Raw genomic sequence first — 15695 nt, forward strand, 5'->3', positions numbered from 1 at the left:
ATTTTTCTAAAAAAGAAAATAGATTTGGTTACTGCTGGCAATGATCTACGTTCATGACACCTCCAACTTTTTTTTCAACAATTTTTGCAATGTTTTAGAACCTAAAGTTACAATAACACACTGATGCTGTAAAGTAGAAATAAAATGTACTTCAAAAACACTTTCCACTTATCAAATTTTCGCTCTGAAACAATATTTTTCAATTCATTGCTAGCATTTATTGAGATAAAGATAATACCAAAACGGTAACAAATAGATGACGTTTGAAGAGTTATCCGTGGTTAGCGTGATATTTCACAAACTTTTCAATAACTTTTCTCAAATTTTTCCTTCTTATGATAAGATCATTTTCTGCATTTTTAGTTGCGAAATCGATGCAATACCAGTAGTCTTGAGATACTTACCAAAAAATTGTTCAAACTCATGTCATTCAAACTACCTTTTGAAATTGAACACGACGGACGCTAATTTCATACAGATTCTTTAAATTTTAATTTCTTTAATTATTTCTGCCTCTCTCTCTCTCTCTCTCTCTCTCTCTCTCTCTCTCTCTCTTAAAGATCTATGTGATGTGGATTTCAAAAAAATGGGCCCATAATAAAAGCTGCTCCGTTTTGTTTCCAATGTTTACAAATAATGGGGTTTTGTTCAGTCGAATCATCTAATTTTCTAATTGAAATCGTTCCAAAGCATCACTTTGAAAACCAGCTCAACTAAAATTTCCCTAAATCCAGCTTATGCATGCTGGTAGTTTCCGATGCGTATAATTTCACAAATAACTCATTTTTGAGCTGATTTTTATTTAAAAAAACCAAAGAAAAATTTTGGTAATTGTTTTAATTTTTTGGATAGAGAAAATTTAATACAGAAATTTACAAATTGAGAATTGATTTTTGAACTATATAGAGATCTTGAATAACATTAATATTAACACTAGAAGGAGTGACAGTGGACATGACACATGTTTTAGTTCATCGTGAACTCAACTTTATCAATCTTTTTGTTTTTCTTCGTCTTTTCGTTTTTGGGGTCTGACACAGCGAAACTATTCTGATTTGGAATTACCCCAAAAACGACCATAAAATCGTGCTTGGGATTGGACGATTTGACCATGACCACATTTTGAGTTGGTATCAAATGGTCAAACATCATCTGATACGATTTCTTGGTGCTAGCGTCCGGTTTTTTCGGCATATGTTCTTTGAGTGTTTTTACAGCGTTGGTTCTGGCATCCGCCAGAAATTTGGGCAGTGTCCATTTACCCTGGATCAAATACCCACTCGAGGGTTCCTTCTCCAGGTCCGTTTTTCTCGGACCCAATAAATGGTAGAGGATATATTGCCCGCTTGGGGAAAAGAACCCGTCATAAGTTAGTTCTTGTATCTGGTAGATAGTGCAATCCTTAAGAACCACTTCGCTTCCCAAAGTGGCGTCCCCTCCCGACTTGGCAGTGAATTTCATGGGTTTGGGTTTGTGGTCCTCGGGTTTGTCAACACAGCCCGCTACTAGTTCCCACTTGTCGTTAAATTTGAACGAGTGAGTAACGTGCTAAAATTAAACAACCGATGTGAGTTAATTAATTTTTTGTGATTTTTTGTAATTTTTTGTAATCAAAAGACATTAGGAAGTTTTTCACTAAGTATATGAACAGACTTGTCAAGTTTTTTTTCCGAAACCGCAAAAATGCATGGCCAAATTTTGCTCTGGAAACGACCGTTTTGATTGTTTTTTTAAGAAGCGTTTGTCAAAGAAACATTAAAAATGACAGTTGGTGTATTTTTTCCTTTTTTAGATAAAATTTTTACTTTTATTGCGGGGGGCTAAAAAGGAAACAGATGTCCCTACAAAGCTAACCATTAAACGGGGCAACAACTCCCTTACCTGTGGATTTTTGAACCAGGCATAGCTGTATTTAGCCGCTGGTGGGGAGTACTGAAGAAGGTATGTTTGGTACATAGTCATCTTCTTGCACAGAATCTGCTCGCTCACACTTTTGTTCTTGTCCAGATTAAAAATGGAAGTTGCTAAAGTTGGAATTGTTTCCTTTATTCCTATATCAGCAAATATTAATGATGATCGTGCACCATACTAATGATAAAACTTTCGGCTTACAATATTTTTCATTAAACTATTGTGTCGAAACTTCCGGTTCAGACAAAAGGTAGAAAAATTCGGGTCTGGGAAATAAACCACATATTTTTAGATAGGAAATAAACCCCCACGGAAAAAAAACCCACATAGTTTTATATAGGAAATAAACCCCCTCGGAAAAAAACCACATAATTTTAGATAGGAAATAAACACCCACGAAAAAAAACCACATAATTTTAGATAAGAAATAAACCCCATGGAAAAAAAAACCCACATAGTTTTAGATAGGAAATAAACCCCCATGAAAAAAACCACATAATTTTAGATAAGAAATAAACCCCATGGAAAAAAAACCCACATAGTTTTAGATAGGAAATAAACACCCACGAAAAAAAAACCACATAATTTTAGATAAGAAATAAACCCCATGGAAAAAAACCCACATAGTTTTAGATAGGAAATAAACCCCCATGAAAAAAACCACATAATTTTAGATAAGAAATAAACCCCATGGAAAAAAACCCACATAGTTTTAGATAGGAAATAAACCCACACGGAACTAAACCCCCTTTTTAAATTTGAATTTCGCTTGTGATAATTTGTTCGGTTGTGATAGTTTCTTATCAAATCCCACGGGCCGCTAAGGCATGGTCGTGGCCTGCGAAGCATGGCGAAACGCGCTAAATGCTGAGCTCCTTATTTTTGAAGTGGGGGTTTATTTCCGTGGGGTTTTTTCCGAAACCGCAAAAATGCATGGCCAAATTTTGCTCAGGAAATGAAAGTTTTGATTGTTTTTTTAAGAAGCCTTTGTCAAAGAAACATTAAAAATGACAGTTGGTGTAATTTTTTCCTTTTTTAGATAAAATTTTTACTTTTATTGCGGGGGGCTAAAAAGGAAACAAATATCCCTAGAATTTCCCAGTCCAGCGCAAATCCTGTCTGCATAGTCGCGAAATTGTTCTGAAACATGGTCGTCAAGCCGTCACCTGGACCCAGAGATCGTAACATCGACACAGCTGTAGATCTCGACATGGAGGTCTCGAAACTTGACTGGTTCAAGCCCGCTCTGTAGTTATTGTTGTACATACTATCAATTTTGAACGTCATCGACTTTTTGGAACCCCCTGCTGCCTTGCTGAAGGGTCCCAAAAGGTACTGCCACCAGTAATACAACGTATGCGCGATTCCTTGTTCGTGAAGTGTCCACATTCTGTCAAAATAAACCGGGTCGCTGAATAGGAAGCATTTTTCATTCAGGGTCAAATAAGGGAACTTTTTGTAGTATTCTGTCAAGTCCTCCTCGAATTTTGATTGGTCGACTAAGTCAGCCAGTGGGTGGTCTGTGTGCTGGATGAGTTTCTCGGTCAGAAACGGAGGACATACAATGACAGTTGCGAGGCTGAACACGGCCATTCCGTCTTTAACAGCCTAAATGCAAGAGAAGTTAATATTGCGGTAAACAAACTTATGACCTCCAATCATCAGGAGAAATTCAAGATGATTTCCTAAATAAATATATAATGAAAAAGACCCGTTTTGAAAAAAATGGAAAGACCCGTTTGTATAATGAAAAGAATAAAGCTTGAGCTGAAAAGATTTCTACTTGACCCAGAAAAGGCTCTGTCTCGACATTAATAACTACAATATTGGACCGTATATTCAATACTGTCATAACCAATATTGTCACCCTCCCACCCCCCCCCCCCCCCAAAGTTCTCCCACTGAAAATTGAAAAGAGAGTTCTGGACCCCGAAAATTGTCTAACCTTTAGAGTTTCTTCAATGTCCTCTTTCCTTTGCGGAGTACAGAACACATCCGCCCAAAAGTACTCAAACTGGCTATTCTGCAACATCATTAACGTCGCCATGGCAACCGGGTCCTGTCCATTGAACTTATTCGACTTGTTCTTAAAATTCTTCATTTGGTCAATATACTTCAAGCAATCATCGAACCGTTTCAAAAACACACTTTCTTTCAATTTATTCTTCTCGGCTAAGTTTTTCAGACATTTCTGAACAACGTCCTCAATTTGCTGATAGAGTTTTTCAGGATTCGAGTTCTGAAAAGATATATTTTGATCTTTGACAAATTTGATCGTTTGGGCGATGTCAGCTTTCTTCATAGGAGCATAGGTTCCTTGAGGAATGGCAAAAATTAGGAATCTTTTGATCTTTTCCAACAAATCGTCGCGTAAAGTTGTCTCTGAAATGTCGTTTGAGTCCATTTCCAAAGTGGCTTTTCCCATTAACAATCCCATCATACTCTAAAACCAAAATCAGCTCTTTTTGATTCGGCGCAAGTTTCATCAAAATTTTTAAGTCTTGTTCGCTATTAACACCGTATAGAGCATCTGAAGAAACTCAGTGTATTTTTTAAGGAATTTTAATGGCAATTTTAATGAAAAAAAGTTATAGCTCTAAACATTAAAACTTTTACAAAAATTAACTTTACAGTTCAAAAAAAATTGCTGTGAAAAGTGCTTTTCATCAGATGTAAAATAGAAAAACGGCCAGGAGCCGAGAGAATTTCACAAAAGAATCAGTTCGTTTTTTGCACAAAACATTGTCAAGTTCATTTCAATTTGAAAAATTTACATATAAAAAATCTGACTATTATAAAATTTTTCAATAGACATTAAACCATTTAAGTCTGATAAGCTAGATTTCTAATGCAGCGCCGTATAGATGGAACCCAAAGTAACATTAGTCCAGTTTTCCCTTATTATTAAGTCAATTCTGACAACTGTCTTCTGCAAAAAATAATGCCATTAAAATGTATGAATAAACTGAATGAAACTTTGAACAGATTGAAATTTTGAAAAGATTGAAGTGGAGGCAAAATAGGGGATGAATTTTCAATTTATTTTTCATTTCCGACACTCTTAAGTTTCATATGTTTTCTTAAAGGCATCTAATTGTATTAGACAAGGGCTCACTTGTAATTTCCAAAACAGATTTCTTTCAGGATTAAAGGAAGCAAACGATTGCCCGGAATGACAAGCTCAAGCGTAACCCAATTTCAGAAAAAAAATAAATGTGAAAAATAGAGAACTCTCTTCATAACAACCCTTAACTCAACGAGAAGGCCTTTAAACAAATGAAAACATGGCAAAGATTGATTGAAAAATTTAGAAAAAAGTTTGTTATCTGAATTTTTTTGTTGCATTTTAGGTATTTTTTATATTTAAATTGAAAGAATAGTCAAAATGAGTTATTGAAATAAAATTTTTCTGACGCTAGAGGCGCAGATCAACAACTACTGTCTAATATTGAGGAGAAGCGTGTCTCTAATCTCTTTTAATGATAAAATAACCAAATGTATAAATTCTTTTTTTTGCGTAAAAGTGAGGTTGTATTTCAAAATGTTCCTATTGGGCCGTTGGGCCTAATTTTTCGCTGGTTTTTGAGTCGGCGTTCCTTTATTTTGGCTTATGTTGCGATTTTGCATTCACCATTCTTCATGACTGATTTTGAGGTTTTAGTAATTCTTTGTTGGGTTTTGAGCTTCATAATAAACTCACTAACTGAGAAACTGTTTTGTGCGGCTCATCCTACTTACAAAAGAACATTCTTTTTAATTATTGCTATACTTTTTTGTTTAATTTGTTATAGTTTTGGCTCAAAATTCAAACAACGTGCCCTGCAGATATATTTCTAGTGACAATACATGGCATAAACTGTGAGCGAGAAAGTTGATAACTCACTCTATAACTCTCTCGTGTGATAAAAATTCAGACGTGTTTTTCAGTGAATGAGTGAATAAGGAAAAATAGCAACTTCTAAGGCAATGTTTTTCTGCAAGCTGTTCTTTATTTTTTTTCTCAAAAAGTCATAATATAATACGAAAACGATAATTTTTATGAACATTTAATCTGGTTTAAGTGTTGAAACCCTGGTAGCATCACCCTAGACTAGATTTGACGGTTCCTTACATTTCTCTATTTTGTATGAGGCAACAAAGATTTACTACAAAACTTAATTAGGTTGAATGAGGCATAAAAACATTTGAATAACAACACAACACCAAAAAATCATCACCAAAAGAAAAATACCATTTTTTTGTTTTTTTCGACAAATAAGAGTCACACAATTTTTGGAATTTATTCCCTCAAAAATTTTGATTCTTCTTCTTGTTCTTGATTTGACTCCTGTGTTCTTAAGGTTGAGTCTAGTGTTCTTGTTTAATGCTTCTTCATTTTTTGCTTAATTTTATAAAACAATGTGTTGAAAAACTGCACGTCAACTAGAGCTAATGTAATTAACTGTTTGATTTCTTGTTTGTAGAATTAAGAGAAGGCTTGCAAAGTTTGGTCATTATAATTTCAACAGAAGAAAAAAAGTGGCAGAAAACAGAGAACGTGTACTTGAGAAATCATGTAAAAATCTACGAAAAATCGTGTATTTTTACCGGATTTTCAACGTAAAAACGAACACACAATTTTTCTAGGGTTTTTGTATATGATATCTCATGTGATTCACTCGATAAATTGGGTAATTTTTGTTCAAATTTTCTTGTGACGTGAATCGAAATTTTATGTTTTCATACAAAATTTTGTGTGATTTGTCACACGAAATTTTTTGGAACCAAACAAGAGTTGTATGTTTTTTTACTTAAATGATTGTGTGATTCACACAAAAAAATCGTAAGGTTAAGCCCAAGAAATCGTGTGAATGTACACATCTTGTGTAAAGGGGCCTAAAATCATGTGCCCGTTTTCACATGAGAAATGGGGTAAAAGACATGGTTTTTGTGTGATACACACAAGAAAAATTTAGAGTGCTTTATGGAAAATAATCTGACGATAAAAAAGTGTAGAAAACCTCAGCTGAGGCATGAAATCAAAAGAGTGAAAAGCTATCTTTCAAAAATAGGATTTTTGCCTAACACGGGGGTGTGGAGTGATGTTAAGTGGGATGGAGTTGAGTGCGGTGAGGTGGCGTGAATGAGTTGGGTGAATAAATTGGGTTGCATATGGGCGTAAGAGTAACTTTTCACCTCGCTCATGTCGTCAATGGCATCGGGCTCAACTTGCAAATTGTCCTTGAAATCCTTGAAACCAATCAGAGAGGTCTTCCCACCTAAATATGCCATAAACTCCTGCGCTCCTACCATTTTCGGGAACACTAACTCGACCAATTTTCCCATAAACGCCCACCAACTTGAAGCATGTTCGTAAAACTTCTTTTCCTCAAAACAGGTATCTTCCGCGCATAAGTACCCGTTTTTCAAGAACTGTGAGAATATTTCACAAAATTTGTCAACCGAAATTTCTGTGGTGCACCATCGATGACTAATACAGCAGAAATTTTTCTCATTCAACTTTGAAACTTCAATTTCTTCGTTCAAGTTCAAAATTTGAGCATTTTTGGAAACGTCGCCGTCTTTTTGAAGCGCAAATTCGATTGCTTTTACTAAGTTCTTTTTGGGAATGACTTTAACTTTAGTAGGCATGTGTTGTTTTTTGCAATGTTCGCTGTATTTGTTCACCAGTGGTGACGTCATTCCGGGCATCGGGTATTTTTCGTAGAATTCTTTTACCACTCCAAATTCTGCCATAATTAAGCGCGTTGAGAATTTTCGCTACGTTGAAATTATTTAAATTTTTGATGTTTTTATACGCCAACTCAACTTGACGATTTATGATAAGAAACGTGACTTGTACCGTTAAATGTATAAATTAATGGTAGCTAATAACTAGCAAAAAGGTAATCAATGAAAGTAATATATTTTTGAAGAGGTGGCAAGCTTAGCTGAAAATTCTGCTTAAACGTTTTTCCTGTTGTTTTTCCGCTACCATAAGACGAGAATATATGAGCAACATTCAAATAAAGAAAAAAAGGACCACGTTAGTCTAATATTTTAAATATAAGCGTGAAGAAAATAACACGCTTACTTTTACGTTTTAGTAGCTACAAAAATGCGCGGCTGATGGTCGCTCTATAGTTACAGCGTTTCAGCCATAAGAATAAGTAGACGAATCAATATTAAGAAAGAATGCATTTCTGTATTAGGCAAATTTTGATGACGATGAACTTAAACAATGGACAAATACAATAATTAAAGAGATATTCTCAACTGTAAAGGAATGTTCACCATAGAACCAACGCTTGACCTCTATAGAGCTCGAAATTTGTATTCCCAATTTTTGTGAACAATTTTTGTGAACAATTTTTTCAAAGACAAAAAAATCATTAAATGATTGTTTTTTTTTATTTAAAAAAAACCCTTTTCAAGAGGTTCTTGGAAATATTCGCACGAGTCTTGCAAAACACCGTAGCAAAACTAAAACTTTTATCCGAAAAACGGAATCGAATGAAATTTAAGATGATCTTTTTAAAATGGATGTTCTAGAAAAGAACTTGTAAAGTCACTTCCTCAACTAATACTGATATTGGCCGGAGATATCATTATACAATTTCATCTCCCCTGGACAATTTTATCGTTACCACGGGTGAACAAACCGATGCTTGTTTCTGCACTGATATTGGATTGTAGAACCTGTCAGGACACTGGTTGTCCCCACCAGGTAAAGGATTCAACTGGACCCGCATCTACATATATCAGACAAGAATTAAAGAAAACACTGAGACACAAATTTCAAATCACAAAAGACAGATTTTTCGAAGGATGCATTAAACGACATAATTGTCAATCTTCAAATCAGACTGAAGAAAAAGGTTGAAAAACGCAAACAAACTGTTAAGACCAGATAGCAGATTCAAGAAAAAAAACTCAAAAGAATCAACAGAAAGCATTACAATTACGTTCTAGATAACGAAAATTTTTAAAACCAAGTCAAGACACTGAATTATTTCGCTGCTCAAACTACTGAAATGAAAATGAAGGTAAGAATTTTTTTAAACGTAAAAAAAAATGTCAATCGTGTCCAGATAAACTATTCCAAGACAAAATATATCCATCCTGCATAAAAGTTCAAAATAAAACCGTAAAAGACCAAAACAGACGACACAGTCCCAAACAAAACAGGCCCAAGCAACTTAACGATAGTGACTCAACAAATTAATTAACAAAATTTTAGTCTCACAAAAGTTAAATCAGATCAACTTAATAAACTACATAGAATGAACAAATAATTTTTGTTGAATACAGTAAAAGAAATTGTTTTAAGGGACAAACATATAAAAGATTGCCTCACTCTGTTTGGCGTCATTATGTCGACCTAAATATAGATTGTGAAATTCATCAAAAAAACCAGGAATTGCTCTTTTTGAATTCTACGTTATACAAAAGCTATTAACGATGACGCGTTCACTTGGCGATATTGCATTGCATAGAGCAACGGCACAGCTAGACAACGGAAAAGATTTAAAAGCCAGATTACACCAACCTCGAACTTGGTCTTAAGCTCTCGAACTTGGGCATCTCTTATAACTCGTTCTCACGTTCTTTCTTGTTCCTCAAGGCTTCATTTCTCTATCCAAGTATGTTGAACTAGTAGATCATCTTATCAAGCTATGTGATGAATCACGGGTACTGTTTTGTTCTTAGTTTTACTGACTTCAAAACATTCAAGATTAAAGTATGCATGATGTATTCTCTTTGTGATCTGTCAAATGTGCGCACTGACCGGGACTGTTTTGTCATTGACTCTTTTCTGGACGGTTTTGTCTCGGACTGTTTTACAAACTCTTTTCAGTTCATCGTCAATAATCTTAGTATAGCGTAGCCCGAAAGTAAGAATTGATTTATATCTGTCAAAAATTTATCGGAATTGATAGATATCTGCTGAGATTTCCAATAATTTGATATAGCGTTCCTTTATGTATGAGATTATATATTTTGTATATATAAAACGAAACAAGTCATAGAAATTAACAATGAGCGATTTTCAAAAATTTATTTAGAACGTGAAACCTTATTGGCCATCCAAGTCTATTAAAAAGAAACAATTTTTTGGCTGAGACATCTGAACCCTCGACTCGATGGAACACTAACCTTCCTCGTAAAGCGGATGTGTTCAAATTTTGTTGAATTGTGTCAAATAAATTATCAATATTCGGCATTGGGTTTTTTTTTGGATAGATTTATTCAAAATTTTTGAGTCTAGAGCTAAATTAACTGTTTTATCTCTTTTTACTGTAAGTACTATAGGTGAAATAAAGTTTTTATCTGAACAACTATTTAATTTTATGATGTGTTTTTCGTCAAGTAGTTTTTTAAGTTCTATATTAACTAGTGGTTGTAAGTTAATTGGGACTCGTCGTCCTTTTTGATGTGTAGGTGTAAATTCTTTGTCAAATGTTGATTTTACTGAATGTTTTAAAGATTTACCAATTCGGGTGATGGATGAGATCTGGAAAATCGAATGCAATCTGCTGCTTGATTAGGCATTGATTTTTATCAATATTTGCAATTTGTTTCAACTGAGTAAGAGAAAAACCTAGCTTTGGAAAAAGATCTCGTCCAATGATGGGTCTGTGACCGTCTTCCACTACGGTTACATCAACGCCCGTGGTTATCCAATCATTACATTTGATTGATATTGATCACGCCAGCAGTCTTGATTATATCATTAGAGAAAGTTTTCAAGTCATGTATTTCTGGTGACTGCACTCAATAGCTCTCCTTGCACTCGGACACCACTTTTGTTTACAATAATACACACGCTTCCCGAATCCACCAATGCCTTTGTTTTTGTATTCCCGACATAAATGTCTAAATTTACTGGTTCAACCTCACGAGCGTCGTTTTGAATTGAAATCGCCGCTACACAATTATCATCGTAATCATCGTAGTCCGAGTCATAGTTCGCGTCGTAGATGCTCTGCTGCTGCAAAAGTCTATTTATATTATTGACTTGTTCGGCCGCTGTTGCTTGTTCGGCCGCTGACGTACCTACTGTAGCCGCCGCAGAAACTGAGTCATCTACATAATTTACTCTGGGTTTGGGTTTATTGCGTTGTTTGGATTTTCGACAAAATTTGCAAAGTGCCGCAATCTTTACAGTTCTTTACAGTTCGCAATCTTTACAGTTCAATCTTTACAGTTAAAGTCTTCACAGTCCTCAGCTATCCACTCAAAGCACTTTATAGGTTTATTTTATGCACATTAGAAAGCCGATTGCACTTTCAGTTGGCAAGTCTATGCAATAGGACTCCCAAAATTTAGTAAAATCTAAAATAAATCTAAAGTTTAGTTAAAAATTTCGAAAACAAATTGAGTCGAAGACGAAAAGACAAATGAGCGACGCCTTAAATCGAATTTTTTGCTCATTGGGTATAATTTGACTGTAAATGATGTTTGTCATTAACGGAACCTCGATATGAAAATGACAAGTCCCTATGTGACTCGAAAAAAAAATAGGAAAAGTTTTCAAAAAAAACACCTCTCAAATTGAAGACGAGCATTTTTATACTAAACTTCCTCAAGAAACCAGAACTAGCCTTTTTATCGGTCTACTGGTAACACAAAACTGTCTCCTTTTGAGGCATGAAATGTAACTTTGAAATAATATTTTTATGCAAAAACCTTAAATTGAACAAAAATTACTACGCTTATTTGAACAAAATCACGCTAAAAGTGAACAAAATATTACATGTACACACAAAATGTTCAACATCGATAACTCCTCGAAAAATCGAAACTCAGAAAAATCTTTTTAATTTTGAATTCTACGCTGGACGAGATTTTTATTGATACCACTAACATTTCTCTACGATTATTATATTGATCAGCCAAAATTTTCTGAACAAAAAAGGAAATCCATTTGAGTATATAGTTCCTCCCCCCACAAGCGGGGTTGGAACAATAAAAATTCCACCTCCTCAATCTGTGAGGTTCAGCATTCATACATAGTATCAATCGGCCTGTTTACAGCAGGCAATATTTTGCAGTCCCCAGAAAGCAAGGCACCAGGGATCTTATTGGCAAAACATTCTATGGTGTAGCTATACTGGCATTAATTGACATCATGCGTAACTGTAATGTAACGCAACTTGGTACGCTGGAGACTGCAGTGTTATAGAATACTGGAGATCCTACTGAAACTTTTCACAAATCTAGCCGATCCTAGTCTGCATTTGGAATATCTTGTGAATGCTCGAAAATGTCCAGTGATTATAATAAAAAACGCAATATCCAGAGGTCGGGAAATTTTTATAGGAATTGGTTTCAATAACATAGACGATTTGAGATTGCTTGGATGGCTTCCAGTGATGTCATCCCTAAAAATGTTAAGATCTGGTTCAAGAATTAGGAAAAACGTTACTGGAAAAACGTCGTCGCAAGGTTCAGTCTACTTTCTGCCAATCATTTTTTAAATTAACACTTTGTTTTTTTCTCGGACCACGCCTAATGATTGGAATGTGCTCTTTGTCGCAAAAAACAAATTTTCCAAAAGAAACCATTATAGCCATAGCGCATTGAATCCCCTGTCACCAAACGTCTCATGCAGTTTTTTTTTGCTACAAGACCGGGACTTTGAACTCACGATCGGGAAGCTAATGCAAAGTTGTGGTACGGTTGTACCATATTAAGTTCATGTTTGATTACTTAGTACTAATTTAATTTAAGTTTGCCCTTGTCAGGCTAAAAGTCATATTTCACATATAATTAATTTGCCGCCGACTAATAAGTCAACTTTTCAGTTTTCTTCATAACTCCCACTTTTGATTATTTATTCATTCTCGAGAATCTTATCATTGAATTCAGTTGCTTTCAATCTACTCTGTTTTACACTAAGAACGATCCTATCGGATTCGAGGAGGAATTCCACACTCAATAATTTTGTCTGCAATCGCATCACGATTGCTAAGTAAAACTAAAAGTGGTAATCCCACAAATTAGTAAACTTTGGATTCGCACCTCGAATCCACTCTACAATTTCTAAGTGGATTGGTACCGCGAAACGCGTCTCTACGGTCAAGGATATCACATGGCGCAGTCAGCAACTAAAGAACGTGCACTCCTTGGAATCGAGCCCTTTTGGAAAAAATCAACATTTGAACCTCCATTGCGATGAGATCGATGGCAGATCATGTTAAAATTAGCTATCGTGGCTAAAGAAGGCATTTCGATTGATATTCTTCTTGGAGACCTGCCAGACAAAATCACTCTACCTCCAGAGCCCATATACGAGGATGACGTTGAAAACAGCACATCTAAAAGCGAACGAGATCGACGAAACCGTAATGAGCAGTTGAAGAACTCGTGGTTAAACCGTTGTCAGAAAATAGAACTCGTAGGTACACTGTGTGGTGAAAAACCCTGGAAATATTGTGAGAACAACGCCGTCTCCTGAACGTATCTCAGCTTGGAGATGGAGGGTTGACGAATATTTGGTTCCCAAGAACCAAATATCCAGATCGATCGAGTAACAAAAAAGGTTCTCGGAAAAAGTCTTGATAGGGTGTTTACTAAACAACGAAACATCACATTTGATCGCTACACTTTTCTCACTAGAAAACAAATGAAGGGAGAGCCTGTGGAAAAGTTTTACGGTTGCCTTCGGGAACTATCTTTGAATTGCAATTTAGGAAGCCACGAGGAGTCGATCATTCGTGACGTCTTCATAGCTAATATGCAAGATGGCGAAATCCAAAAGGAATAGTTAAAAGAAACACGAACGGCTAAAAAAGCTCTTGAAATTTGTATGAACATTGAAATGGGAATACAAAATCAACTCAAAATATCTGGACCTCCAGCTTCGACAACTACAAATGAAATTAAAAGTCAGACGATAAATATTGTCCAGGGATCGTGGAATAGATCACGAGCATCGACAAACCACTTCGTCAAGCCAACAATTTGTCCAAATTGTGGCTTTGGTTGGTCTTCATCTCATAGACAAATTTGTCGTGCCCGTGGAAAGAACTGTAAAAATTGCGGCATTGCTAACCACTTTGCAAAAGTTTGTCGAATTTCCAAACAACCCAATAAACCCAAACCCAGAGTAAATTATGTAGATGACTCAGTTTCAGTAGGTACGTCAGCAACAGCGGCCGAACGAGTCAATAATATAAATAGACTTTTGCAGCAGCAGAGCATCTACGACGCGAACTATGACTCGGACTACGATGATTACGATGGTAAATTTGTAGCGGCGATTTCAATTCAAAACGACGCTCGTGAGGTTGAACCCGTAAAATTAGACATTTGTGTCGGGAATACAAAAACAAAGGCTTTGGTGGATTCGGGAAGCGTGTGTACTATTGTAAACAAAAGTCTAGCAGACACAGTGGTGTCCGAGTGCAAGGAGAGCTATTGGGTACAGTCACCAGAAATACATGACTTGAAAACTTTCTCTAATGATATAATCAAGACTGTTAGCGTGATCAATATCAATCAAATGTAATGATTGGATAACCACGGGCGTTGATGCAACCGTAGTGGAAGACGGTCACAAGTCCATCATTGGACGAGATCTTTTTCCAAAGCTAGATTTTTCTCTTACTCTGTTGAAACAAATTGCAAATATTGCATTGATAAAAATCAATGCCTAATCAAGCAGCAGATTGCATTTGATTTTCCAGATCTCATCCATCACCCGAATTGGTAAATCTTTAAAACATTCAGTAAAATCAACATTTCACAAAGAATTTACACCTACACATCAAAAAGGACGACGAGTCCCAATTAACTTACAACCACTAGTTAATATAGAACTTAAAAAACTACTTGACGAAAAACACATCATAAAATTAAACAGTTGTTCAGATAAAAACTTTATTTCACCTATATTACTTACAGTAAAAAGAGATAAAACAGTTAAACTAGCTCTAGACTCCAAAATTTTGAATAAATGTATCCATAAAATAAATACCAAATGCCGAATATTGATATTTTAATTGACACAATTCAACAAAATTTGAACACATCCGCTTTACAAGAAACAGCTTATTTTTCAACTTTGGATTTGAAGTACACATACAGTCAACTCAAATTAGACCTGGAAACGCCTCGGCATTGTAACTTCAATATCATTAGCGGTGAGAGAACTGGAACATATCGTTTTATTACCGGTTTCTACGGATTAACTGATATGCCAGCAGCATTCCGAAAAGTAATGGATTATACTCTAGTCGGTTTCCAAAATACCTATTGTTTTCTGGATGACATTATTGTAGTTAGCCCTGGTTCTAAAGAAGACCACTTAAACTTAGTCTCTAAACGTTTAAAGAAATTAGATGAGGATAATTTACTGATAAACTTACCTAAATGTAATTTCGCAAAAACAAAAATCGAAAGGCTAGGACATAAATTTAGTCAATCAGGAATTGCACCACTTGAGTAAAAAAACAGCGGCAATCACTTCCCTATCAGCACCTAAAAATCTAAAACTACTGCAATCATTTTTAGGTTCTGTTCATTACTTAGGAAAATTCATTCCTAATTTATCACAATTGTGTCATCCTCTTCGACCATTACTAAAAAAGAATACAAAATTTGTTTTGAATACTGAGCATGAAAATCACTTTCAAGCAATTAAAAAAAGTCGCAAATGAAACAGAAAATACACATTATAATCCTCACTTGGAAACGCGGATCAAATGTGATGCTTCTAGAGCGAGACTAGGAGCAGCTTTAGAACAACGCTCACCTAAAGGTTGTCATACAGTGGCATTCGCGTCTCCTTTCCTCAACTC

The 15695-nt window shown here is 35.4% G+C and overlaps 2 protein-coding genes across 3 annotated transcripts in view; one reads left to right on the forward strand and one right to left on the reverse strand.

Annotated features, from left to right (window-relative positions):
- Positions 1 to 15695, forward strand: part of LOC142341447 (uncharacterized) — a 545892-nt gene that overhangs the window by 454213 nt on the left and 75984 nt on the right. The gene's annotated exons all lie outside the window — the stretch shown is intronic.
- On the reverse strand, positions 813 to 8030 carry LOC142341446 (uncharacterized). Its single transcript, XM_075392395.1, has 5 exons — positions 7087 to 8030; positions 3857 to 4354; positions 3000 to 3519; positions 1882 to 2024; positions 813 to 1548 (listed from the first exon to the last, which is right to left on the reverse strand). Exons 1-5 carry the CDS (start codon positions 7645 to 7647, stop codon positions 967 to 969), a joined length of 2304 nt encoding a protein of 767 aa, XP_075248510.1. The 5' UTR covers positions 7648 to 8030; the 3' UTR covers positions 813 to 966.

Source organism: Convolutriloba macropyga, chromosome 6 (assembly GCF_964194025.1).
Source record: "Convolutriloba macropyga chromosome 6, txConMacr16.3, whole genome shotgun sequence".
NCBI lineage: Eukaryota > Metazoa > Xenacoelomorpha > Acoela > Convolutidae > Convolutriloba > Convolutriloba macropyga.